At 41.8% G+C, this 27,002-nt stretch overlaps 1 protein-coding gene across 3 annotated transcripts in view; it reads right to left on the bottom strand.

The window, feature by feature from the left end:
• Window positions 1-27,002, bottom strand: part of cadm1a (cell adhesion molecule 1a) — a 262,268-nt gene that overhangs the window by 31,029 nt on the left and 204,237 nt on the right. For all 3 annotated transcript variants that reach the window (XM_036524508.1, XM_036524509.1, XM_036524510.1), the window contains exons 4-8: window positions 23,580-23,732; window positions 22,514-22,651; window positions 16,694-16,852; window positions 11,645-11,741; window positions 9,603-9,775 (exon numbers count right to left, since the gene is read on the bottom strand). In XM_036524508.1, coding sequence (XP_036380401.1) covers window positions 9,603-9,775; window positions 11,645-11,741; window positions 16,694-16,852; window positions 22,514-22,651; window positions 23,580-23,732 — 720 coding nt within the window. The remainder of the gene's footprint in view (window positions 1-9,602; window positions 9,776-11,644; window positions 11,742-16,693; window positions 16,853-22,513; window positions 22,652-23,579; window positions 23,733-27,002) is intronic.

Below are 27,002 nucleotides of genomic sequence, written 5' to 3'. Positions count from 1 at the left end.
ACGGTAATGAAAGGAGCCGAATGGGTGAGAGGACCAGGTTGGCCAACGTGATAAGAGTTGTGAAAGCTGATGTTCGAGCTATGGGAGTGTTTGCCTGTCTCTTCAGATAGATACCACTGTGTTAACATCTGTGCCGGGGGGGGGGGGGGGGGGCGGTCACAGAAATTGAAGAGGTCTCCATCTATTTCTGCTTTGTTGTCTGTGCTCCACCAAAAGACCTCAGCAGGAGCCCTAACAATTCACAACTACTGAAACACCAGGGAGTGCCGAGAACCACCGGGCACTAGGGGTACAGAGCCACTGCCCAAAATCTTTGGGGAAGCTGGTATGTCACGCTTGCCATGTACATATACTGCCAACTGCATTTGTTCCAAACACCCTGGGACACTGTGAAGCTCTCAGAGGTGCTACGCATTAACCTTCCAATTGCTGGGGTTACCCAGTTACATGCACCTAAACTTTCTTATTTTGTTTACCATTTTGAAAGGACACTTTTCCCAGGTGACAGAATATCCTACCTGGGAAACGTGTCCCACAGCAGTCCCACATGAAAGTATCACTGACTGCAGGCTAAATCAGTTATGCATGGGACCCTCTGACAAATAGAACATGGGCATCAAATGCTTCTGGCAGATTGAGGATTTCCTTCAGTTCTCTGGCAAAGTGGGTAACCCTGGGTTCAAAGTTATAGGGCTTGAATGCCGGTCGTGACTGAAGGCATAGTACTGACATTGAACACTTGTGCTGTCACTGAAAATGTATGACTAATTTCCATCACAGTTTCTCAAGTTTTTGCTTTTCTCCTGGGCAGAGTTCTGGCAAGTGTTCCTTTCTTTTTGATATTTTGCCTTTTTGAATGCCTACGCACCTGTGACAAACTTGCTTCTGGACTGATTTCAAGTTGCGGTACAAGCTTTCAATTGATGCTAGTTTTTCATGGTCTGTGCTTTCATTTAGAAGTTTATTAGAGTGTGCATGATTCAACTACTCAGCATTACACTCTGGTGTGACACATTATGCCTTTATACACTTGTTTACATTTCTATGATACCAATCAAAAAGCGTTGTCTCATCATAACATAATTATAGCAAATAACTATTCCTAATTTGCATAAATGTGGAGTTGGCTACAGACCTCCAGGGGGCACCATTCCATGAACGTCAAAGGTGTGCTCCAGAAATTATGTTATTTTCCACACCTCACTATAATACATGTGTTTTGGCATTGCTAGGGAATGTGAAATACTGTAAAGACATGAAAAGCGTAATATTGGGAAAGTCATGCATTTACTGCAATCGTGATATTGGGCTGAATGGAAAAATGTTACTTAATCTTCTAGATGTTTCTCAAATATAATTTCCAAAAGATAAGGAGAAGGCATCTCACAGGTCCAAGGTCAAGTTCTGGTCCTGTAATCTCCTTATAGTGGCCCTTTTGAATTTGAATTCATACTGATTTGCAGGTGTCTGTGCTAAATCATTATTGTTGACATTAAAAGTGACAATCTGATATGCAGAAAATTCTCATATTCCAATCTATCTGATGAGATTTACTTTTGTGTTACAGATCTGAAACTATGAATGTAAAATTTTGGTAATATAAAGATGACAGATATCACAGCTTGTGTTACCAATTATTTTGCAAAGTTCATTAAACATGACAGGTCCAGATAATCACAAGTTGAATGCTAAATGAATCAAACATATACGTACAGTATATCACTACAGTATCTGCTCACACCGATAGTAAGCTTGGGCATGGTGCAGACATTAATACAAAGATATGCTGCTGCTCGTCATATGAATTCTTGCATTCACTTCGCTACCTTCTATGCAGATCCTGCTGTCATCCCATATTTATGGGTTAAACAGCTATAAAGGAAAAGGGTGTTGTGTTTTCAGGCAAAGCAATGCAATGCTGCCCTATACCTCTCAGGAAAAGTTCAAAGCCAGTTCATGTTGGGTGATCCTAGCATTAATGCTGACACATGATGGAACTTCCCTCCTATGTGAGGAGGACTTGAGAACAGGAAGATAAATCAATAAATACACATCACAGCACCCATTTCAGCAGATGCCCCTTGGTGTTGGGGCCTGTGTGGTTAATGAGAGATCTGGGCTGAGCCAGGGTGATGGAATTGGGAAGCGAGCTGGTGCTGTCATCAGGAGAATGATAAGAGGCTCATGATAATGGGTGTGTTTGCACATGCACCTAGGAATCGAACAGAGCCGTGATTACTCTCCCCTCTCCCGTGCTCTGTGGCAAACGTGAACATCAAAACCATCGATCGATGTGGATGGAAATGAGGAAGATTTGAAAGGTGTTTTTCTACTTGGATTCTAGGCCATGTGATCTTAAAGAACAACACCACTTATGGTACTATAACCTCAGCAAAATAACCTAAAATGCATTGAATGAGTACAATTACAACTTCAACAATTTATCATAAATATAAAATGGTGTATTTTGGATACTAACTTTTTTTCATTCTTGTATGGATTTACATCTATCCAAATAATGTTTGGTTTAGTTCTATCCAAAAGGACTTACATATGATTCATTCACACAAGCAACTATGCAGTGTGAACAACTGAACAATACATTAGGTATGTAAATCAAGCACACGTGGTGCCCCCCCAAGCTCTTCACATTCACAGATTTTCGAATGTTAACATACCCCAATAATCTTCATAAATCATAAATCATCATTATTTATGTTCATCATTATGTTCATCATCAACATAATCTAAAGAATGGACAATACCGTTGTGTGAAAGTAGGGCAGCAGTGTAGCATAGTGGTTAAGGAGCAGGACTCGTAACCGAAAGGTTGCCGGTTCGATCCCCGCTGGGACGCTGCTGTACCCTTGGGCAAGGTACTTAACCCACAATTACCTCAGTAAATATCCAGCTGTATAAATGGATAACATTGTAAAGAACTATAACCTATGTAAGTCACTTTGGATAAAAGCATCTGCTAAATGAATAAATGAATATAAATAAAAAAAAAACAATAAACCTCAGGTGATGGCCTTTTCATTTTTAGGATTGAGAATCTGTGCACTGACAGACACATTTCCCGATAAATTTTGAGATATTTCTGAGTATGCTGAGTGGCTTAGTGCTGCTGTAGCCCTCTGGTGACCCCCCCACCCCCACCAGATAACATCCACACAATTCACGGGGGGGAAGGGGAAAGTGGAGCGAACTTTACACAGTCCTTCTGAAGGTAAAGTGCTTTCAGAGATTTGTACGTCAATAAACCTCTTTTATAGATCCGTAGCTGTCAAAACAAAGTTGTTACCTGTCCCAAACTATGGTGATTCACAGCCTAGGCCTTTGAATGCCATCACTTTTCCTGAAGCTTCCAGCATGTCGGCTCAGTGTTGATTACTCTTGCCAAAGGTTGGAGCATGGGTAGGACAAGTATACACCCATGCTCCATTTCAGGTCTGGGAAAAAAAAAAATCACTGCAGCATCTTGCTGCATCCTCAGTGTGGTTGCATTGTTTATAGCAGTAACCACTAAGACACCCCAAAATGTGATGTCAATCATTTTACAGAGTAAATAGGAAAAGCTGAAGACCACACAAGATCAGAGGTGCTGTTTGTATATGTTGTTTGAATTGACGGTATTCTTTATATTAAACCTACTACAGAAATATCACGAAATGCTCATTAAACTGACATGAACGCAGGTTTATTATTTTGTTAACAAATCATATAATTAAACGTCAAAGCCCCTCTGCCATGCATGTTGTAGTTTTAAAACAGAAATGTGGACCTTCTACATGAAAACAAATGGATAAACTAACTTAACTATAGAGAAAATGTTTGAATGGTGTTGCTGCTGGTGTCTCTACAGACTGCACTTATTCAAATGTGAGCAGAAAGTGAAAATTACCCTGAGAATCTTGCCAGCAGCAAAGTCATAAGCACCAACAGCCTTGAGGGAGAGCACCTTATTTACTGAATGTATAATATGTATTACAATTAAACATATTCTATTGTTATAATCAAAAAATGGATGTTTGCACTGTACCCTCACTGTTATTAAGACTCCCAGATGGCGGTTCTGCAATCTGAGGTCTACCCATTTCTTATTTGGTTCATCAACTGAGATGTTACTGAGCCAACAAATAAAAAGCAATGACTTCAAAGTGCCAGACCTGTCCAAACAAACCAACTGAATTTTCAGCAGCGTAGGCATGTCACAGCCAAACTCCAGCTCTGTGGTAGAGCAACATAATTGGTTTTATCCTGTTATGAACTGTGAACACTTAGCAGATGTTAAGGATCAAGAGTGTCAATAGCTCATTAAATCCAGGACAGAAAAAAACAATTGAAAAATATTTTCCTTCACCTGGGTTTGTAATGCAAATATTCACTACTGAAAAAATAGTTTTCCTTTACCTTAGTCAGGAGTGCAAACATTAAGTATTGTTCTGAGTATCGGCAGTGAATTTGGAATGTGACAACTATCAGTATATTTAACATTTAAAGGAAAATAAACAACAAAACAAAAAGCAAAGCAGTGTACAAAATTGCCAAAGCTGTGAAGCTAATTGACTTTCAAATTGACCCATGTGTCACAATGATGTGTTTGCTATCGGTGGCTGTGGATCGGCTGCTGGAGTTTGAGGTGCGAGATGTGAGGCTCATTAAAGCTGGAGCCTGGCTGACAGGAAGCCTCCCCAAAGACGCAGAGAGTGCTGGGAGCTCCCAGGGAGCAGGTAGGCTAATGGAGGATGAGAACACAGGAGTCAGTGAGTAATATCTGTGGCTTTTCTTTTCCCCTGTGGGCTGTGGGAGGGGAGCGCGGCTCTGTGTTCAGACAAACGTGCGAGCTGTCACTGGGGGTTTGGGTAACAGAGGAGCGAGCGGGCGGATGGGATGGTGGTATGCAGGGGGAGGGGTTGTTAGCTTATAAAAAAAGCACATTAAAAAAGCAGACTAACAGACCCAATACCTTTCCCCGATCAGCGGCTTCTGTCGTCAGCCAGCTTATTTGTTCAAGGGAGCATTTTTTTTTTAAACTCTGGGCAAGTGTACTTCAACAACACGAACAGAAGGAAGGAGTAATCCAGCCAAATCTCTCAAAATCGCTCATATTCTGAGGGCACAGTATAAGGAGAAAGCTGTACATTTCAAAGCTCAGTAATAAATACCTTTTTAATCTTAGGCAGTAAGATTACATGTACACTGCTTTTGTGAGACTGGGATACAGGTTAGCTGTGACATTTAGTAAACTGTTGTACAAATGCCAACTTGAAATAAAACCTAATAATAAACCATGAAGTTCAGTAATTAGCTGGATCCAGAATATGCATTAATACATTTACATCTGGTATCCACTGAGGTTTTAAGATCACGTCTTGCAGAGGCCCTAAACAAACAAACCATGGCCCCCTGTCCTCCTGACTTCATCTCTGTTGCAGCAGATTTGCCAATAAAGGAATGACACACAATTCAAAAAACTGCAAGGAAAACATTAGACAGATGAAGTCCACAAGGCAATCTGACTTCAATTAATGGCAAATCAACAGAGTGGGAGCCAAAGTGCTTTCATTCAAAGCTGCGGAAGATTACCTCAGTCTGTGGCCACAGAGCCCCCTCTGTCTGTCCCCTCGAGGGCCAAAGCCAAAATTTGTCCAGTAAGATTAGCACCAGAAATCTGCCAGCTGCACGTTATGACACTGGTGATTGATGGGACTCGTCCTCATTTGCCAAGAGAAAAAAAAGGAGAAATGGCATTCCTCTGGCAACACTAATGAGAGACAAGCTTATTAAAAGTCACACACCTGCAGCGATCAGTCTTCCCAAGTAATCAAGGGACGACATTTATGTGTTAATAAACACACTGTTAAATAAAGTGGGAGGAAGTAGATGTTGAGTAAAATAATTCTCCTGGGGAAGCAAACATCTCTTTTTTCTGTTAACACATTTAGTTTGTTTTTTTTTTCTCTTCTGTTGACACATAATACGCTGGACAGGTTGAAACACTGCTAATTTCATTGTTCAATTACCTTATAATTATCAGTGCTTAGCCACTGAATGAATCTAATTCACTTGTGGTTTGTTTGTTTTTATATTACAATATTTAAAACAAAACTGTGTTTTAAAACTATGTTAATTCTTGAGGAAAAAAATAAATGTATGAAAAAAATAAACCAGCAACATCCAATTTACATTAGTTTCATTACATGACTCCCATGTATAGTATCCAAATGGCAGAAAACATCTGCACCTTCTTTTAATGAAAGTTAATGAGGAATTTTTAGAAGGTAGAGAAATCTACCTTCTACTACCTACCATTAATGCACAGAACAGCTTACCAGGATTCACAGTAGAGGCAGACATCCTTAGAGTGTTAAAGACCAGCCTTATGGTGACAGTTATTGACTACAGGCAGAATTACAAGTCTAGACACAGTTAGTGGCCTGCTCTCATAATTATACTTGTTACATACTACAATTGAGAACTGGGCCAAGAGGCCTGGAAACTCTGCTGTTCTTTGTAACAAATACCCATGTGATGCTTACAGATGAAAGAGATAAGACCATGGTTTACTGTCTGATCTCTAGGACAGAATCTCCTACAGGATAATGTCATTATCACTACACTGGGGAACTGTTCTCTACTTGGGCCAGGCGGAAGACTGACCCCTTCTGGCCAACGCACCACATTTCCAGCATGTGGAGCATCAAGACCATTTCAATGGTTGTTTGAATACATACTAAATAATTACAGTGCACTCCATTCATAACAATTACTGATATGAAGATTCAGATGAACATATTGATCTAAAATCATGCATTCAGTTATTTCTAACATGATAATGGAAAATAACAAGCAAAAAAAGCTGTTAAGAATTTGAAAATTTGAAAATCTGAAATTAAATACCTTAGCATCCTCACACATGCAAAATACTTTGAGACAAAGATGTAGTTTAGCAAAGTGTTTAGATGCCAGTCCCCACGGGAAGGCAGATGCTACTTTCTGCTGATGAAAAACACCAACTATTTTGATGAACAGAAAGGAGACAGAAATCAGATGCAAACCAGGAAGACACCCATGACTGCCGCAGTGTTGAGACATTTGGCACATTTACGATTGCACTGTATCATTGTAGACCACACAGTGCTAAACATCAATAACTCAAATAATCAACGGAGTGAAATTCTTGTTGTAAGTTAGAAAGTTTTAAGCTATTTTAAGAAATTTAGTGAAGTGTATCGACTGCACTGTGACACAATGCTATCAATTTGCACAGACATAATTTTAGTAGAGGCATATTTTGACATTTCCTAATGAAGGAATCTATAAAAACCACCATACATTCAAATATTTTTTGCTCAATAATTGATGAGTTTTGCTACAGGTATTTCTCAAATAGCAAAAAAATGTTATAAATCAAAAACGTTCATTTTATCAAATCATATGTCCATATGCTTTTAAGAATCAACCATTTATAAGAATCAAAGGTGAAGACTTTTTAACTGAGAGGTAGCATCATACACTAACCCAAGTCAGAACCAGACCAATCTAGTCATAAAATTCACAGCAACGGGATAGAACATGGAATGAAACTGACCCATACCGCCATGTTCATATAAAAAGGAAAGTGCAAACTAGGGTTGGAGGAGTGCACGGTATCACTCATTGATTTTCACAAGTATAAGGTAGATGGTGCAGGAGGAAATCCCGCTGTCTGTTGCATGGAAGCTTTTGTGGAACAGAATGAGAGCGTGACAGGCCGCTGGGGACCGCACCGCTGGAGCTCAGCTGCATGGAAGCAGGAGGTTATTGGGTTAGAAACACTGTAAATGTGCTCACCCCTCCGGGGGAAACTCCTGCTTTATGCGCAGGGTTCCCCACACTGGTGCCTTTGAGCACACGTCCGGGAGTCACCGGGTTTTTCACCACGACTGATTTAGGCTGAGCCACCCAGGAAGAATTCTCCCTCTCCTGGCCGCCAGTTTGACTCGAAACAACTGTGTTAGCCAGCATGCGCCAGTCCCATGCCTGTGTCTGTGCATGCGGGGCCAGAGTAGGCCTCCTGCAGAAGCTGAGACATCACACATGTCTTCAGTGAAAGGTGTGTGAATTTTCAGAAATGATGGTGCTGGATGTCTCAGGCTGCTGCTAATGAAAGTACTGTGGTCATTGAGGGTACTTCTGTCGTACAATGGCAGGGACTCCAAGAAACCATGCTAAAACCGTTACACTGAAAATTTCTGATTTTGACACAAATGCACACACAAAATAAATGGTTATTGTTCTCTCATGGAAAACAAAAAAAAGAAATACAGAAATAAAAATCCAAGGGATACATTCTACTACATGTGGAGATATGTCAAAAACATCTGTGTCAACATTATATCATTTCATTCACTTTCATATATCTGACTGCATACACTATAGCATGTTGCTAAATTACATTTACAGTATGGTAAAACAAGTTCCACTAAACAATGTGCTAAAAGCCTCTTTCTGCCATCTGGAACAGTCATGGGTCATATATTAGGAAGACTGTGTGCTGCCTTGTCATAACGTTAATTAAATGTCATCCAAAATCCTCAGTTTGGTGCTGAGGCTGGATTGCAGATAAGTCAGGGCTGCTGTGTTTGTAATAAGCAGATGTCCTCCGGTAATTTCAAGAGGAATAATTATAAGGGGTACGGAACAAGCAGATGTCTTCGCCTTTGTGAGCGTGTGGAAGATATTTGAGATGTCAGAAAGTCCTGTTAACAGCTCTCTTCTCAGGTGGTGGTGGTGGTGGTGGGGGGCAGAAAACATGACGCAGAATTAAGCGCTGACAGCCTTGGCCTGGTGTCCTGTCTCCGCATTAGCAATTCTAATATGCTACATGATTTGCAGCAGAATTATAGTAAATGTTTAAGCACAAGCACAGCCATCAAAGTAATCAAAGTCCAGACAGCCCCTATTATGTTTAGAGCTAGTGTAATGGAGGAGATCTCAGTTTAGTGTTTTTCTTTCTTTCTTTTTCCTTTTTTTTGCAAAAGGTGTTTCGCTTCCCTCCTTTCTCTGTTTATGTTTTGCTGTGTATTCTGGGTGTAAAAAGACAGCTCTTCACTATTCCCAGCCTGGAGCTACTGCCAAGCTCTCGTCAGAGAGACACGGTGAACCAGCCGTCAGTATTACTCCACCATTTATATCTCACACAAGTTAGCGACAGCTTTAAAAAAAGAACAGCAGTGAAACTTCTCATCTGATAACCTGCACCCACACACGCATGTTTACACAGAATGGATACTCAGATGCTCTGATGTTCAGTGTTCAAAGGTGCTTGGTGTTACATTACTGAATTGATCTGTGACTGTTACTGGGGAGTAACTGACTGGTCTTTTTCAACGGCTTTGTGTCTGTTTTTTTACTTGCTACACTTTGATTTTGTGAAATAACTTTTTTATTTTCTTTTTTACACCTACGCTTGACACAAATCAAATGTCATGTCTGATGTGATAGATTAGACCATACTGATCTATGCAGAGGAAATGTGAGCAGAGGGCAATGTCTTCAATACCTTTCAGGACTACTGTTCAACCTGTGTGGGGAGCAGCTACAGCCATTGTACGTACCGTATACATAGAGGATATAGTCATCATAGGACTCGCCCACCGCGTTGGATGCCACACAGCGGTATGTGCCATTGTAGGACTTGTTGAGGTTCTCGATTAGCAGATCTGAGCCCATGATGACGGCGTGGGAAGGAACATCATCGTCCACCTTCACCCAGTTGATCTGCTGAGGCCTGAGATCACAGACAGCCCAACTGTTACTCACACCATAAAAAAACCACTATGAACCAATCATAGTGTTTTGCTGTGGAGACCAAATCATTTTAATTGGTTCACAAAAATCTGTGATTGACAGAACATGGTAGCTTTGCCCATTACAGGGCTAAAGAAGCCTTCCAGTGCAGACAGAATTCATGTTACTGCTCAGTTATCTTTAGTGCAATGTGCCCTTCCTCATATGAATACAATCTGTACTATGTGAGCTGTCAGCAGACATTAATGGCCTGTCAAACGAATGAATGCAAGACAGCTGAATTGTCTTTACTTGCTTCTTTGAGGTAGATACCTGTAACAGTTTGTTTACAACACCTGAACCAACTGTACTGTAAGTTTGTTTGTCTTCCACAAGGAGGAGTTCAGAGAAGAGAATCCACAATGAAGAACACAACAAAGAGATGATAAATTCAGTTATGCTTCTTGGACCTTTTCGGCAAGATCTCTTTATTTCCCTGGAGCCGCCGCACCATTTCTTTCCTGTTTTGTTTTGAGCTGGTTTTAAAACTTGTTTCCATCAATTTCAAAGGTCTGGACAAAAATAAAATAAAATTTTCACTTAAAAAAAAATATTGGCCAAGCTCAACTACCTCCTGCCTTTGTGAGAAAACAAATTTTGACAGAAGGTGGGTTGAATTCATTGGGAGCCAAATTATAGAGCCACCGAATTCAGAGGTTAAAAATACATGGGCCGCATAAAAATACCCCGTTTGAAGGACAGAGTGAGAGAAAGAGTGGAAAACAAAAGACTTACTGAGAGGCAGAGACAGGAAGTGCACAGGAGAACGGCTGAGGGAAAAGTAGGGTGAGAGCTGGGAGATAAATCGACGCATTTAGGACTTGACGAAACCTGACCATAATGACTGTGGGCCCCAGGTTGTGCTAATGAAAATGACTTCCAATTTTCTATGCGCTGTATCGATTGTACTTTCATCTTTATAAAGCAGATCAGCTCATGTCTGGACCATGGCGCACATGTTGGGGGAGTCATATGACGACACTGGAGATACCCCTCCACCCACCTCTTTGTTTCTGCAGCTAACGTACCTATCCTATATGAGGGTCTGGTATCAAAATCCTAAAACCTTTTTGAAAGGAAGAGTATAAAAACCATTGCAGAGGTTTGCAAATGAGCAAACAGCAAAGCAACAAGCAAAGAGAGTAAAGAGAGCCTGAGTGATGATATCACAATGGCCATGGATGCCACTGTCTGACTGGTCTGCCTGCTCTCTCAGCTTTGATTGCTCATGACTCATTAATTTGGTGTTAGCAAAGATTGCAAATGGCAGATTTAATGAAAGATCTTATACACTACACACATAAGAAGAGAAATTAGGGATGTGTGTTTTGAGCAATCTACTATTTGAACATCCTATGATCACACATGTTGTATATAAAAATGTAAATGTAAAAATCAATGCAAAGAGATCTACATTCATTCACACTTTCAGACAGGAAAATGAATGTCAATTAATTAGTTTATGCAGGGTTCTTAGATGCTACTCCATGCATATCTATATCAAAATTGTATTTTCTTCTTTTTTGTTAATCAACATGCATTAAGAATATCAATTCAAGTATTGGCACAGTAATCTGTAGGTCAGCCATGTGATTTGGCAAATATCTTGTGGAAACAAGCCCTCGTTTTAGAGGTGAATTCACAATTTGCAAACACTATGCCATATCACTTCTAAAAAATTACATAAATCCAGCTGATACAGTCATTGGTGCACTAGTGTGAAATAGTATAAATCAGATGTCTCCTATAGGCAAGTACAGGTCATAACTGCCCTGTCCCAGTATAGCAGTGTGCTGTGAAAGCATCTCACTGGGGTTTGCCCTTGGCTTGGCAGGTCAGCTCCAGGTTCTCTCCTTCTCTGGTCAGCCCTTCAGGAAACTCAACAACAATCTTGACCTCTGGTTTATCTGTGGAGGGAGAGAGTCGCCAGGTGTTAATGCATGCGCGACTGAATTCTGACACGCACATATTACACACTGAGTATGACCATTTTTTTAGGAATAACAGTGGCATTACTAGTGATGCTGAAGAAAAACACCATTGTTGCTAAACGTTGGCTGGGTTGCTGATACCTCGCCCCCCATCACACTCCCCACACAAAAAAGGAAAACAATAAATAAAACAAAACAACGCTTTGTGAAATCCTGACCATACACCCTCTCTCTTTGACGCAAAGTGCTGCTTGATCGGCAAATTATGCAAAGCATGCCGGGAGAGATGACGCGCAGATCCCTGCGCAGCAAGACAGTTCCCTCTCTCCCCAGGGCGCCGTGGTGATGCATGCCGCACTGTCAGCTGCAGTCTCCACGCGCAGTTTGTCAACATGCCACTCGCACCCATCTCTGCCGCGCTGACCTTTCTGCTCCACCGGGGAGATCCTTTCCTTCATCCATTACAATTACCCACTGCCACCCAGCCCAGCTTCCTCCCTCTCCCCCCTGTGATGGACGGCGGCTGCGTGGCGAGTCTCGTCCGTGCTCCCCTCATCCTTGCCCTCCTCGACCACGCTCCCTTCCACTGCAGTGCTGTATGCTCAGAGTGCCAACCCCCCCCCCCCCCCCCCGATGTCAAAAAGGCCTGACTGGCTTCAATCTCTTTGGATATTTAGACGCAGTGGAGTGGAAGGCCCATGCCTAAATTACAGATGAATTATGTGACCGCACTCCTGATCATGTCTTAAGACACCAGGCCAGCCTGCTCACACAGTTCAGGGGTGGCGATTTTTTATCATCTTCTTTCAAAAGATAAAAAACACTGATATATTACAGAGCCATTCTCTCAAACATGATCTGGAGCTCATCTTGAAATATAGATGAAACATATTCGAAAAAACATATTCACATGCTTTGGTAAGTTAACGTGCCATTTTCTTAAATTGACTTGGTTAACAACACTGACTGTATTGCTAGGAAGAGCATGGGGTACAGTGATCAAGGAATATAAACTTTCGTACTACATGTAGAAAAATGCATCTTCTGTTAACATTAGTATCAGTATAAGCATACATCAAATCATATGGTTCAACAAATACAGAAATGGTATGGGTACAGGCCCGGAATACTGCCATTGACACCCCTCTGATAAAAGTAATCAAATATTGTACTGCCAAAACTGCAAAAGTATAATTCTGTCATTAATTGTTATATTGATGATAAATACTGATGACTGTTTACACAAACAATTGCCGGTTGTTAGTGTTACTGTCCTGAATTCAAATGACCTTTCTTTCACTTTCATTTCAAACACTGGCAGGGCACATTCCAGTGTTCAAACAAAGGTTTATATTGCATGTTACTCGAGAACCAGTCAAAATAAAAGAAATGTGTTAAAAAAAAAGAAAATAATCCCAAAATCATCTGGGTATCTTTGTATCTGAAATCAATAAAACCTTTAAAGTAAAACACAGACACATTATGGATACTGTCATGTATTCCCTGGGCTCGATAAAACTGCTTTCCCACTGTGTGTGTGTTAGTCCCCCTCGCTGTATGTGAACACTCAGAAGCCCTTAAACTAGGCATCCTATGTATACACTCCCGGGCAAATAAAATGGGCCAAGCCCAAAATCGCAATACATTAAGCTTTTAATGGTCTTAATAACAAATCATTGGTCAGGAAATTAGCAAGAATTACACAAATACACTCCTGAGACCTTCTGTACCACCATTTGCTCGTTAACTTTTGCTGCAGTGAATAGTTTGGGAAAAAGCTGGAAACAGGGAAATTCACTTATATAATGTTCTTGTACACAAAGTAAAATAATGATAATGATTAAAATGTTTGATATAAAATTCAAACTAACACATGTCTGGATGTACAAAATTCTCTAAAAATATTTTCTTGTTTTTATTCTGAAAAGATAAGTCATTATTTGGTGATCTGCCACACCTAACACAGCCCGTCAAAAGCCTGATAATGAGCTAGTAAGTGGAGCCAGGAGTGATAGAGAGATCTACAATATGCAGTATTGTGAGTCCCAAGGAAAATCTGCTCCAAAAACAGCAAAATATCATGCAGGGGTTGCTGTCAGAAATCGCATAGCTGGTCTTCATCAGGCCAGCTGTAGTTATTCTGAAATTTACAAGACCCTAAAGGCAGAGAAAATCCCTATTTCTCTATCAGCTATTAAGAGAATAGGTCAACGTTTTGAAACAACAGGTGATGTTGCCAGAAAGAAAGGATCTGGAAGTCCCAAAGCCATGTCATGCAGGGATGACTACCTGCTGAAATTTACAGTTCTCAAAGACAGGAAAAAAAATTGTCAGAAGAATTCAAGACCTCAGACAAGAATCTTTTGAGAACAACAATTACCAGAAGGTTGTCTATTGCAGGTTTTGTGTCTAGAAGATGTGTTAAAAAGCTCCTGCCCACACTGCAAAGACCACCAAGAAGTGGCTTGAGAACAAGTCCATCAGGCTCATGTTTTGGCCTGGCCAGAGTCCAGATTTGAACCCTATAGAGAATATTTGGTCTCACATTAAACACAAACTAGCCAGGAAACGCTGAGTGGAACAATATTGACTGCTCCTTATGTAAAAAGCTGCCTGCAAGTTTACTCTCAAGGCTTCAACATTTAAAGGAATCACAGGGGAAAGCTATCCCATACTAAGTTACTTTATCTATTTGTTTAATTCTTGCAAATTTCCTGAAAAGTTATTTGTTATTAAGACCATTAAAAGCTTAATGTTTTGCCATTTTGGGCTTGGCCCATTTTTTTTTGCCCGGGAGTGTAGTTGGGGAGGTCCTGAGAGAAGGATTCGACAAATCTTGATGAGAGCGAAAGTAATGAGAACAAAGGGGACGAGCAAAGGGAAGGTAGCACCGCACTGATGACGGATCTCTCACTGACCTGAAGTCCCGGCACCGGAGATTATGAGGGAGAGAGAGGGGAGAGCGAGTGTGTGAACAAACAACCTGCGGCAGAGAAATCTCCTGTAGGAACACTCTCAAACGCCGCCAAACGCTGGCACTCAGCAGACGCACAAAATGGTGAGAGATTAACACCCCCTGCCTTCCAGACGTACAAGGAGGGGGAACAATGAAATTACGGGTGATCAAAATAAAGCAGGAGACAAAGTCTTGAGTTCCTAAAATGTCTGTTCAGAGATCTGCATTCAATAAATGCTGCCTGCCAAGTAATGTCTAATTCCAACAACAGTTTGTGGAGGACAACTTCATTTGTACGCTGGCAGAAATCCAGTTTCTCAATGGGCTCTAAATGTAATACTCTCCCTGTGATTGGAATGGAAGTGTAATGTCACATTCTCTCTGAGTAACTGGCCTACTGCTCCTAGCAGTGTTCAGCAAGTCCCTCCATCATAAGGCACTTCTGGATCAATACCACTGTCCTGCTTCTGTTGTTATGCATTAAGGTGGCCATAATTACCGTGCTTCATTCTGGGTGCACTGTCTTTGGCTGAAATGGTTTTTTTTTACCACAGGCTTTGTAGTTTACCTGACAGTTTTGGTGCACCATGAAACCCTGAATCCATAAATACCTCTCCTTGGAGAACTCAGGGACCGTGCACTTTAACTGCCATTGAGCTTCATCCTTTACTTTGGGTAATATTTAAGGAAGCACGACTACTTTCAATGCCTGGAGCATACAAAACTGCCAATCTCACAATGATGTCTAAGAAAAAGATAAAAAAAAAAAAAAAAAAAAAAAGCCCCCCCAACCCAAGTTCTTTTCACCATGTGTTATAGAGGGTCCAATTTTGAAAATATCCAGACTTTGTACCAGCCTCTAAATATGTGAACAGTCTGCTCAGTCAAACTGCTCCCACCTGACCTTTCCAGCCAGTGAACAGCAGTGTGCTGGCTGTCCGCTCAGCTGCACTACGGCTTGAGGAAAGGCCACATTCTCCTCCCAGGTGATGGACTGCTGGGAGCACAGCGCATGTGCTGCCACTGCTGACCCTGCAGATTTGCTCCATGGGAAGAGAACTTGTGACCGGAAAACCCTGACCCCCAGGGACAGTTACCTCATTCCCTCCCCAAATATTTCTCTTCTGTCATCTTAAGATGCTTCACATGAACGGCTCCGAATGATGCCACGCCATCACTCAGATGAAAGCATCACTCCAGACATGGTTGGGTTTCTGTGCTACCAATTGGATTTGTGTGCATTCATTACTAAAGAGCTGCTCCAGTGACCAACAGGCACACTGTAACAAAGCACGTAGTGTTGCATAAGCAACCATTATTTAACATCCACAACAACTGTTTTCCATTTCTCTACAAATTGAACTCGATTAAACCTCCACCTTAGGCTTAACGCTTTTGTTGTTGATGTTCATCACAACCGCCTAATTTTGCCAAATCTGAGGTGCGGAAGGGCTCCTGGAAAAAGCCACTTCTTCAGGCGCGACAGCACTGCTGTGAATGTGAACCCTCAGTTTAAAGGTATGACAAATAGTTTATTTTTATCTGCTTTAATCCCAGATTGCTGAAATGTCAAGCTGTTGCAGATGAGCTGATCCTTCCTGTCTTTTATGTGGAAAGGTCAGGTGACGCCTCCCTTCTCTGCCAGTAAATAAGTGTGCCGCGAGCGCGGCAGAATGCTAGGCTGGCGCCGCCTCATGACGTACGCCTAGGCATTTCACAGATTCCGCCTTTTTCGATCGGCGCAGCGGGCACACGGACGAGCTTTGCACGCCGAGCCGTTTCCCCCTCTTAACCCCTATAATCCCGCGCCTTGGGCGGATGGTGGAAGTGCCCTAACTACATTGAAAATACTTTAGTCTGCCTGAGGGTTTGCCAGACTGCTGTCTGGGGTTAAGAGACTTGGAGGGTTGAGGGATACCTCTGGCTGAGACCCAATGTTCTGATAAAAGCACTGTCTAGGGATAATACTCACACTGCACTTCCAGGTACTTCTGCGCCTGGAAGTCCTTGACGGCTGGGTGGTCCACGATGCAGACGACAGGCACTCCGTCGTCCTCCCTGGTGACAGTCAATGTCAGCCGGCTGGTGACAGTGTACATCTTGTCGTATGTCCTCTGCACTTCCGTCTTGCCTGAGGATGGGCAGAACAAGAGGGGACAGTGGGCGCGCTGTGGCTCCTGACATGCTTTTTACATTACCCAGCATAAAAACAAGACAAGGGGTCTGACGTGTTTCTCGTCATGTAATTGGACAGCCGAACACTCTGCCACCACTGTGAACAAAAGCTCTCCTGCATCTATTGGCCTGTTGCGAGTCTGAGGAATGTTAACCAGCACCTAAAGCCCTCATCCATTGGTTAAAACTGAAAGATACTCACGGGCGAGTAGGGAAGCAGAATGCTGCCCCTGTTGCAGTTAACGCAGTGACACGGTGACACGAGCAAAGGAAAAGTGCCGTGGTCGTGCGGCTGAATCCGCAGAAGAGTAACCTTGTGCGCGGTGGAACAAAAGCCTGTGTCCTAGAGGATGGCCAGTGGAGGTGAATGGGATGAAAATTGCTTGCTGTCGAGGACCATTATGTGTGAGTCACTCATTGGCTGTGTTCTCTGTGATGGGTTTATTTGTGTTTTATGAAGTGCTACACGGCTGCTACAGTCCAAGACTCTGACCTACAGCAACCCACTGCAGCATCAGCGAGCGTGAAGTACACAAAAGGCTCCCATGATTCACTGCAATGCTACATCCTCACTGCCAAAGACCACTTCTTTTCAATAACCGTGTCGTGTTAGTGGGAGAGGAATCAAGATGGAGCAAGGGTATTGTTCTGTACATAACATGTAAACATGAGAAAGAGAGGGAGAGAGAATGAGAGACCACAAGAGAGAGGGAGAATGAGAGACAGAGCAAGAGACAGAGAGATAATTGAATCTTTAGTGTTTTCCAGTTATTTTTTATGCCTGACTGGTCAGCTGGACCTGAACCTAACACACACCAGGTCAGCACTTCTTTTCAACTGTCAATTAGAGTTTTCTAAATAATAATAATAATAATAATAATAATAATAATAATAATGATGAAGCTGGAAAAATCCTACCTGGAATAGCAGAAAAAGGAAACTGAATCCCAAAATAAATTACTAGCAGGACTTTGGGGAATAGGCGCTAGCAGAATATGTCCTTGCAAAGCAGGGACAGACCCTGACCAAGTACAGTCAAAGTGAGCATACTTGAGTCAACTAGTCACCACAATGAGGTCATATATATGGCCACTGCAAGACAGGAGAGGTAGAGCCAGAGAGTCTTACTTCTTCATATATTGTGATTTAAAAAAAAAAAAAAAAAAAAAAGGAACATGTATTGGGGGGGGGGGGGGGGGGGAAACTTCCCCAAATCAGCAATAATTTCTATTTCATTACAATCAAAGAAAAGCCTTGTTAGGGGACTGACCAACAGCCACACTAGCAGCACACTACATTTCAGCCTGCAATAGCCGGAGGGACAGTGAGCAACCACCTGAGTAACAATATAAGTTCTGTATCATTTTAGAACTGTTGTAGTTAATCTTAAATTTGTACGCTGGTTTATATTTGTTGTTGTTGTTTGTTCCCTTTTTCAGTATGTATTATGTACAATGCCTACGAAATAACTACTAAATGTATTTAGGTCATTCAAGCAAATTTGAACTGAACTGAATTTAGGGAGACTGAAAGAATGAAAGCGTGAGAGAGAGGGAGGGAGAGAGACAGAGAGGCGGGGGGGAGAGATGGGAATACCTGAATCTTTAATGGGTTCCAGGTATTTTTTTTACGGCTGACACATTGCAGAGGCGATAAAGTCAATGATGCAGAATACTGTCTTTTCGCCCTTACACTCAGTTGTAGCTTTTAAAGTGAATGGTATTAGTGAGTGGTAAAGAGGTACATATTCATGTGCCATTTAGTGACTCTGTTTATGAGAAACATGGCTAGCCTGTGCCATTTAGACATCCCTCATACCATTTGTTTCTAATAAGAGGAGCTCCCAGTACTACAAAGCAGCACTCGCTGATTTTTAATAAAGCTTAAGTGTGCAAATTGTTCCGACTGAACAATGAGTAGGAAATGAAATGACAGGCACAAACTCTGTGGATTAACCATGTTGGACATTAACTGACAAACTATTGCATTTCACTGAAACAATGAGGATTGGGGTGTAAGCCCATTATGGCCTCAGAAACCTGAAAAAAAATATATATAAAAGGAACAACAGCCAGACATTGGGCTACCTTTCACTTAAACTGGAGCTCGACTGAAATATGTTATCCAGCTGTATGAAATGCAGACCCTGGTCCAGGTTATTAAGTCTCTTTTATAAATCTAACCAGACACAGAAATTAACTCTGCACCATAAGTTAAAGCTAAATAATTCATGGCTTTAATTTTATGTGTGCTCTTCCAAGAACTGGAGAGAGCCTGGCTTAACCACCTCTTGTTCATACCAGACCAAATTGTGATTTCTGACTCGAGAGCCTTCCAGTGGCTCCTAATGAATAAACACTATTGCTGCTCACACTGAGCATCATTCTACTTCCTGCCAGGGTATTCAGTGATGTTCTGTGAATAATTCTGTGATGCCTTCAATGAAAAAGGTACTAATGTATTGCTCTAAATTGAAGACACATAACTCTATGGCTGAAGTGGACTACCATTGAGTGGGTAGAGAGTAGCTCTCCAGACACCTCACGTCCAGTTTTATACATACTTAAGAACAATTCTGAAAATACTACAGGGTGATTTAAAATGATTTAAACATTCCTTTTTGAAGCCGTTATTATGTTAATGATAATGAAATGCAGTTTCCTTTGTTAAGCCCTGATATACGATGCCAGGGTTCAACATCAAAGCCAAAACTGTAAATCTAATTTCCTTTAATTGCAGCACTTCACAGTCCTCAGATCCAAACCCATTTATGAAACCCATCCCCCTTCTTTTTCTTCATTTCAACACTTCAATCTGATTTGACTGAATTATAAAGGACAAAGGACTTGCTGGTTTTTCATTCCCCACTGGGGCACTGCTGTTGCACCTTTTGGCAAGGTACTTAACCCAAAATTGCCTCAGTAAATATCCAGCTGTTTAAACGGATAACATGTAAAAACTGCAGGGTATGTAAGTCACCCTGGATAAGAGTGTCTGCTAAATGCCAAATGCCAATGGCAAAGAGCAAATGTGACACTGACCCATGAGGACTGCATTTGAATAAGCCACGCCCATCAGATTTGCAGTTTTGGCCTAGTATATCACGGTTTTCACCCCATTCACTGTGGCCAAAACATACTATGTGCCTGCAATCACCAAACTAAAATCACCCCTTCAACAGCTTTAATACTGAAATGCATAATAGTTAATAATACATAATACTGAGATACATCTTAAATACAGCTCTCATGAATTATTTATATGAAACGCAATCTGTTCAAGCCCCTGCCCATCCATGTGTACCCGCATACTTTTGTCTCTGATTTCAGAGTCAGAGTCCAGTGGAACTAGAAAGTTATTCTTCCCTGACTATCATTAAAGTTGACTAAAGGTGCAAAGATATCAGGGGCTGCTGAACAAAAAGCTAATATTAAAATGAGGCAAAAGAACAAGCAGAGAGGGAGCTCGGGGAATAATGTGGGAATAGCTGGCTTTGCTTAGTGTGAGATGGCAGAATTTACATTCCCAACTAAGATGGGTGTAACCTTTGAATGATATTTAAAGGGAAAAAATGTGATTATCCTAAAGGATATTAGGTTGAATGATGAGAATGCTTAATTAAAAATAAATCCGCCCAGCACGAAGGCCAAAAGCAATTTAGAGTGTGAGTGCTGGTGATGCAGTGGTGATGTTGGAAGCAGTGAGTTCTCCCCTCTCTCTCTCCACTGTTCAAACTCTCCAAATCAGTGAAAATGCCACCGAAGTTCCCATTCACTGCCTACAGAAAAACACTACCTATATGCACATTTCTGGCATGCCATAGAAGTGGCACAGCCATTCAATTTCATGATATACTCTTTTACGTAACACCTCACTGTCCACCAATGCCCCCTGGAAGCACATTTGGAACAAAAAAAACTTTCCACTAAATTAAAGGCGTCATCTCAATGGTACAGTACACATTTTGTGGAAGGTTCATTTAAATCATTTGATTACCAGTGCTTAAACACAACGTAGTTGAACTTACCCCCTGTGACAACAACAGGTATACTTTGCCTTTTCCTTAAATAATTTCTTTCCAAAGCTTAAGAGATGCAGCTCAATGTCGTTTAATCATCTGACTTGTGTTTACAAATCTGACTGCCCTTGTGCCTTCATATCACACGAAACACTTTTGTTGCTGCAGTAATATTTAAAACATAGATGTTTTTGAGAAACACAATTCCTCAGTGTTACCCCAGCTGAATTTGACACTGATGTTTAATTACAGTTCCTGAGGTAAACTCATTAGCATCACCACTGAGGGGTAACAAATTTGAAAGTGCCGAGGTGACTGGAGGACAATGAAACTGAAAAGTAGAGGTAGGGCTCTGAGCTGCACTTTCAGGAAAGCACTCCTTTCCATGGCTGAAACCTGCACTGGTCCACTCTTACACCTATCCCAAGACAAACCAAAAGCTTTATCATGTTAGACTTGCTGTCCCCTGGGCTTGCCATATTCTTGCTAGCCTTGCTACACACCGATTTTGTTTGAGAGCTGTGATGCAACAGACCCACAAGTAGCAAACAAGTAAATCAAACTGAACAAAAGATCAGCCCACTGAAAACAGCTGGTTGTAGTAATAATTTTTTTCAGAATGACACTTTTAATATGCTTTTCAGAGTAATTTAAGTAAGCATGTTTAACATGTTTAGCCTTTTCAGAAATGAGAATGTCAATGGTAAGGCAAATAAAAAAAAAATTAATTGTGATCGAGTTGATCTGGTTCTTTCAGTCCAGTACACCTGCTTTTGATGGAGCAGTTCCTGGGAAATCCCTGTGGTGCCACCTCTCCCTCTGTTGGGGAACTCCCTCTTGGAGTTCTTGGAGTAAGGCAGTTTACTGCAGTAAATGAGGCCACTATGAGTAAGGCAGAACGGATTTTTAAGGGTTTCTCCAATTTCAGGTTATACGTTGTGAATTACTACTGATGTCTTGCACCCTAGACTTTTCCTTAGTATTATCTGCAATGTAATTTCACAGTAAATGAGTGTATATGCTGATTTTATTCTAAATATGATTAACTGTATATACACTATATATATATATATATATATATATATATATATATATATGTGTGTGTGTGTGTGTGTATTCATGCCATGGAGGACTCAATTCTCAGTTAGTTGTTAGTAAAGTTGCATTCTCGCAGCAGGCGATTTACGGTGTGTTTAATCAGTTGGTCCCGGAGAGACTTATTTAAAAGCCATCCCTGCTGCTTAATGGGAAAAGGTGCTTAGGAGCCGATTAGATGTGTTGGCGGTTTGGCCTCTCATTAAAGTTTACACTGTTAGTACAATACGAGGTGTTCATATGGGCATCATTTGCAGTGTGGGAGTCAAACAGTAGGGGCTCTTTTCACAGCATGTCACAGCTCCTAATTTGGACTCCCTTTAAAAAATGTACAAAACCTGTCCCCGTGAAAAAGACTGTAAGCTCATTTGGATATTGATCTCAAAGGCCCGCGGCACAATGCATTTACAAGGCGATGGTGGGATGTCGTGGTAGTCACTGTGCCAGTAAAGAACACAAATGGAGAAGAGCTTGCTGTCCCCCGCCAAAAAAAAGCAAACCGACCTTGTAGCTCCTTGTCTCCCTTCATCCATCTGATGCTGGAGGCAGGCTTGCTGCCCATGGCGATGCAGGTCATTTCTGTCTCGTTCCCCTCGTTGACAACCTCCTCTTGGGATTCGATTATTGGATTGCCTGGTGGGACTGTCACCACATGAAAGAGAAAAGATTATGTTCTGATATATATACATATATAAATATAACAAACTGTGGCCACACTGTGTCTTTCACATTTAAGTAAATAACAGACTTTCGTTCAGCATATCGATAACAAGTTTGTGTGTGAGCCGCAGTGATATGCGACAGCAATTTCAAAGTTTCCGAGTGGTTACAGTAACAAGACAAGCAGGACATCACAGAAATGGGAACATGATTAGAGAAGGAGAGTGTGTCATCCTTCCAGCTCCTGCCACATTGCCATCTGACTAGGCAGTGCAGAGTGTTAGTTCCAACCTTGACATGTCACGGTGCTCAATGCTTGATAAGTGTCTGGCTGCGACATAGCTCGGTGGCATCGACTGGCTTCACAAGCTGTGAATCCTGAAAATGGCTTGACTTTTACTTGTACACTGAATGCAACACAAGCAAACATGCAAGGCATCATAGCCTCATTGCACAGTACCCCCAATCAAATTGCTTTCCTCCTCATCATTGCAATTGTTATTAAAAGTTTAAATCAGCACATAAATTAAAATTGCAGTAAAATTACAGGAGCAGTAGAAGTGTAATATTCTAAAAAAGTTTTACTGTAAACCAATCATGATCAAAAATGGATAAAAAAAAATGGATAAATAAAGACATAATGACATACAAGAGCCACCTTCCCTGTTGCCAACTTGCAGACAAGTGGGCCAATCAAAATCCTCATTTCTGTGCATGTGAAGTGCGGTGAGTGCTCCTGTCCAAAAATGGCAGCCGCGCGTGTCACCCAGATGGGTAACAGTAACCATCCCCCCCACACACTGTAAAGTGCTCTGATCCTTGGAAAGCAGGGCCCTATGCAAATGGCAGCCACTGTCACTGTCACTGGTGGTGTGCTCAGCTGTGAAGAAGCCAGGGCAGTCTGCCGTACCCAGCACAGTGATTTCAGCGTAGGCCTCCTGTGGGGGGTCCGTGTATAGCTGGCACACATATCTCCCCTCGTCGGACAGCGACACGTTGGACAACGACACCCGTAGCTCATTGTCTGAGAAGTTGACCAGCTGGAACCGGCTGTCCTTCAAGGCTGTGGAAAAACAAGCAGGGAGTGAAAGAGTTAAAGAAGATGGATTTCTGCCCAGGTATTTATATATCTTCCTATCTTTCTGGCCTCTATTTTTGTTCTCCCTGGTAACGAGATAAAAAGAAAAAAAGAATGTGGGTTGAATTCATAACTGAAAAAGTCAATCTGAAGAGGAATGCTCCTACCACAACCTGACCGCCTATTTCATACACCGCAGCCCCTCCTTTCTATTTTTTTTTCCTGTTCCTTGGAGAAACTTCTTTTTCAGTGCTGAATACTGGTCCAAACTTCAGAGGTCTGCCAATTTGGTTCAGGCCTCTCTGCTAATTAGAAGTGTAAGTGTGAAAAATATCTGCTTTTTTGGACTTCTTTCCCTTAAGAATAATGATGAGTCCATTAGACTTGTTTTTTTTTTTGCTGCCGAGTAGAGTGGAGAGGGTGAACTGCCATTGAGGATGAAAGCCTGTCCCCACTGCCAGTAAACTGAATCCTGATTGACAGAAACTATTGAGAGCTCTCGTACCCACACCTCTTCTCACCCTCATCAGCAGAGCAGAGTTCAAAGAAAAACAGTAACTAGTAACTAGCAAAGTAAATATATATATATATATATATATATATATATATATATATATAACATGTTTAACATGTGCAAAACCAAATCTGTTAAGGATGGAGGGCGATTTCCCCAAACATTGGGCCGGAACCCATTATTGGCTTGTTCTGTCTGCATCTGACTACATATCACTACCTGACCTGAACGGTAATGGCTACAACTGAACAGATTCCAGCCTTAGAGTGATACCTTGTGCACATGCCGAATCAAGACCAAGCATTTCACTGAAGTATGCAACCGAGCTAAGATTTATATTAATCCAAGGTTAATAATTTAAATCTACAAAATGCAACAGGTCAATTCAATTCAAAGCCTCTCTCTGTGGCCATGTTTTCTCTGGAATTGAATTTCCAAGTAGGCTGCCATTGTTGCATGGAGGCTGCATTCAGGCGAAGTCTGAGCTACATGACTTCCTCTGTAGCAGGGGAGGGCAGAACAGATGGGGGTCCTCAAAACTGTTTCAGCACCAAAACCTGACGGTGTTAGCCTGGGACTAAAGGTCTGACTTCCCTCCTCCTCCATACTGCCTGTTGATTCTTCCTTCAGTCAGCTCACAATGCATCTTGTTCATGTCCTCCAATCCACTCATTTCAGCTTTAGCCACTGTTTTCAATCATTCTGAACTGATCATTCAGTCAATATTACGCCACACATTTATAACAAATGTGTGTGTGCGTGTGTCTGTGTGCGTGTGTGCGTGTATGTGTGTATCTTTGTGTGTGTATAACGTTGATGAATGAAACATTCAGAAGAACCTTTTCCAAAAAGGCAAATGTTTGAACCCAGCAGGTTCTAACTCTAAGGAGATATAAGCAGAGAGGACAGCAACGATCAAACAGTCAGCTTTCCTTGAGGCTCTCAGGGCCAAAACATACCACACTGCCTGTGTAGCTTTGTCTTTGCAGAGGGTACTTTTTCCTAATGCCGAGCAGCGTCTTTTATGTCACACGAGAATAATGTGTGACTAATTAGAGCGCGCGGCATGAAAGCTAGGGGATCCAGTCGTCAGGGAAAGGGCAGTTTAAAGCTAATGATTTAATTCAATTTATTGACTGAGGAATGTACGGGGATTAAAACCAAATAATAAGAGCGGTGCGGTTGATGCAGTTTGTAATCTATTTTGACTAAAGTCGGGTGGAAGTGATGGGAATAATTAAATCGTTATAAAAATGCTAATAAGTGTGGTGTCAGGCTTAATGGGATGAGCTGGAGCGCCGCAAAGAGCTGGTTTCACATCCATTCACTCAGTAGTCATGTTCTTCAAACATCTGACAGGAGGGGCACCACCAGCATGGATGGTTGACCACTTGCAGGAGACTCGCAGCAACCCAACGAGACTGATCCCTCTTTGCGGGCTCATGAGGAGGTGTTATTTAAGGTAACGCACCAAACAGCCAGTTTTGCCATGTCAAGACCATAGGTCAAAGGCTAAAATATCTTTAGTCCTGACAGTCCTTTAGTTCTGTGTAAGGAAAAACAGACCCTGCACTTCATTGCAGCAGGGGGCGGTAGCACATTCATCTTTGCTTACCTATGGCAATAATAACAATAAAAAAGAGCTGAAGGCACCAGAGGAAGTTTACCTATGAATCGCTTCATACAGCATAGTTCACTGCTATGCAGAGGGCCAAGGGATACTCCATAGCCAGATAATATGCTTCAGTATATTAATTACAGTTACTGCTAAATTTTTAAATTTTGCATCAGCTTTCGAAACTCCTCTTTGCTTTTAAACTCAAGCCTAGATAGGGATGCAACCAAATGTACGGGTCCCGTTTGTCTGCCTGGGAAAAAAAGTGTATGAAACACAATCAATATGAAAAAATGGATCTATCCAGCAGAGTGCCTGGCATGTAATCTGAGGGCTGATACATACCCAGAGCTCCTCAGGAGGCTGTGCTATGTCACAGGTAACAAAGAAGCCTGCAACTGACATGAGCTCACAGCAGAACACAGCCCGGAGCAGAGGTGCAACGTTTCTGGTAATGCCTCACCGAGGGGGTGCAGCTGCATCAGGGTCAGCATTTTATTGGTAATAGTTGCCAACACAGAAACCTCATGATGGCCCCACCCAATCAGGGGTTCGTGAAGTCTCACTTTCCCATCGCTAGTTAATGAGCGTGTGCTAGAATGTCAGAACAAATGTGTAAACAGGAAAATCATTCAACACAGGGAAAACACAGTACAACAAAACATAACAAAACCCCTGGAAAGAACAATGTTCGATCCAGTGAGGCTGGACACCGTGGTGAATATCAGGCAGAGTGATAGATACGGGGGTGGAAACAGTCTGGCGAGGCTAGGCAGCCGAGCAGATGAGATATTTCCTGTGCAATAATGTCAAAGCTGCAGCAGGAGGCATTTCAGAGTCTTTATCTTTCCCCGGGTTTAGACTACAGCGCTGAGGCTGACCTCTCTCTCCCTCCTCTTCTCAAAGGCAGACTGAGCTTCTGACAAATGTAATTGGCTCTGAGAAGTACCTACTGGGAGGATTCAGTGCCAATAACGAAACAAAGAAATCAAATTATGAATTTAGAGCTGATGTAAAATATGTTCTCTCCTTTTTCGCACCACTGGGGGAACTCTTGAATGAACTACACAGAAGTCCAAGTTCCTCCTACAAGACTAAGTCTGAAAACTGTAAATTTCTGAAAACA

The sequence above is a fragment of the Megalops cyprinoides genome, chromosome 3, assembly GCF_013368585.1.
Source record: "Megalops cyprinoides isolate fMegCyp1 chromosome 3, fMegCyp1.pri, whole genome shotgun sequence".
Classification (NCBI taxonomy): domain Eukaryota; kingdom Metazoa; phylum Chordata; class Actinopteri; order Elopiformes; family Megalopidae; genus Megalops; species Megalops cyprinoides.
Note: the sequence above shows the minus strand (reverse complement) of the source record. Positions and strands in the feature narration are given on the sequence as shown.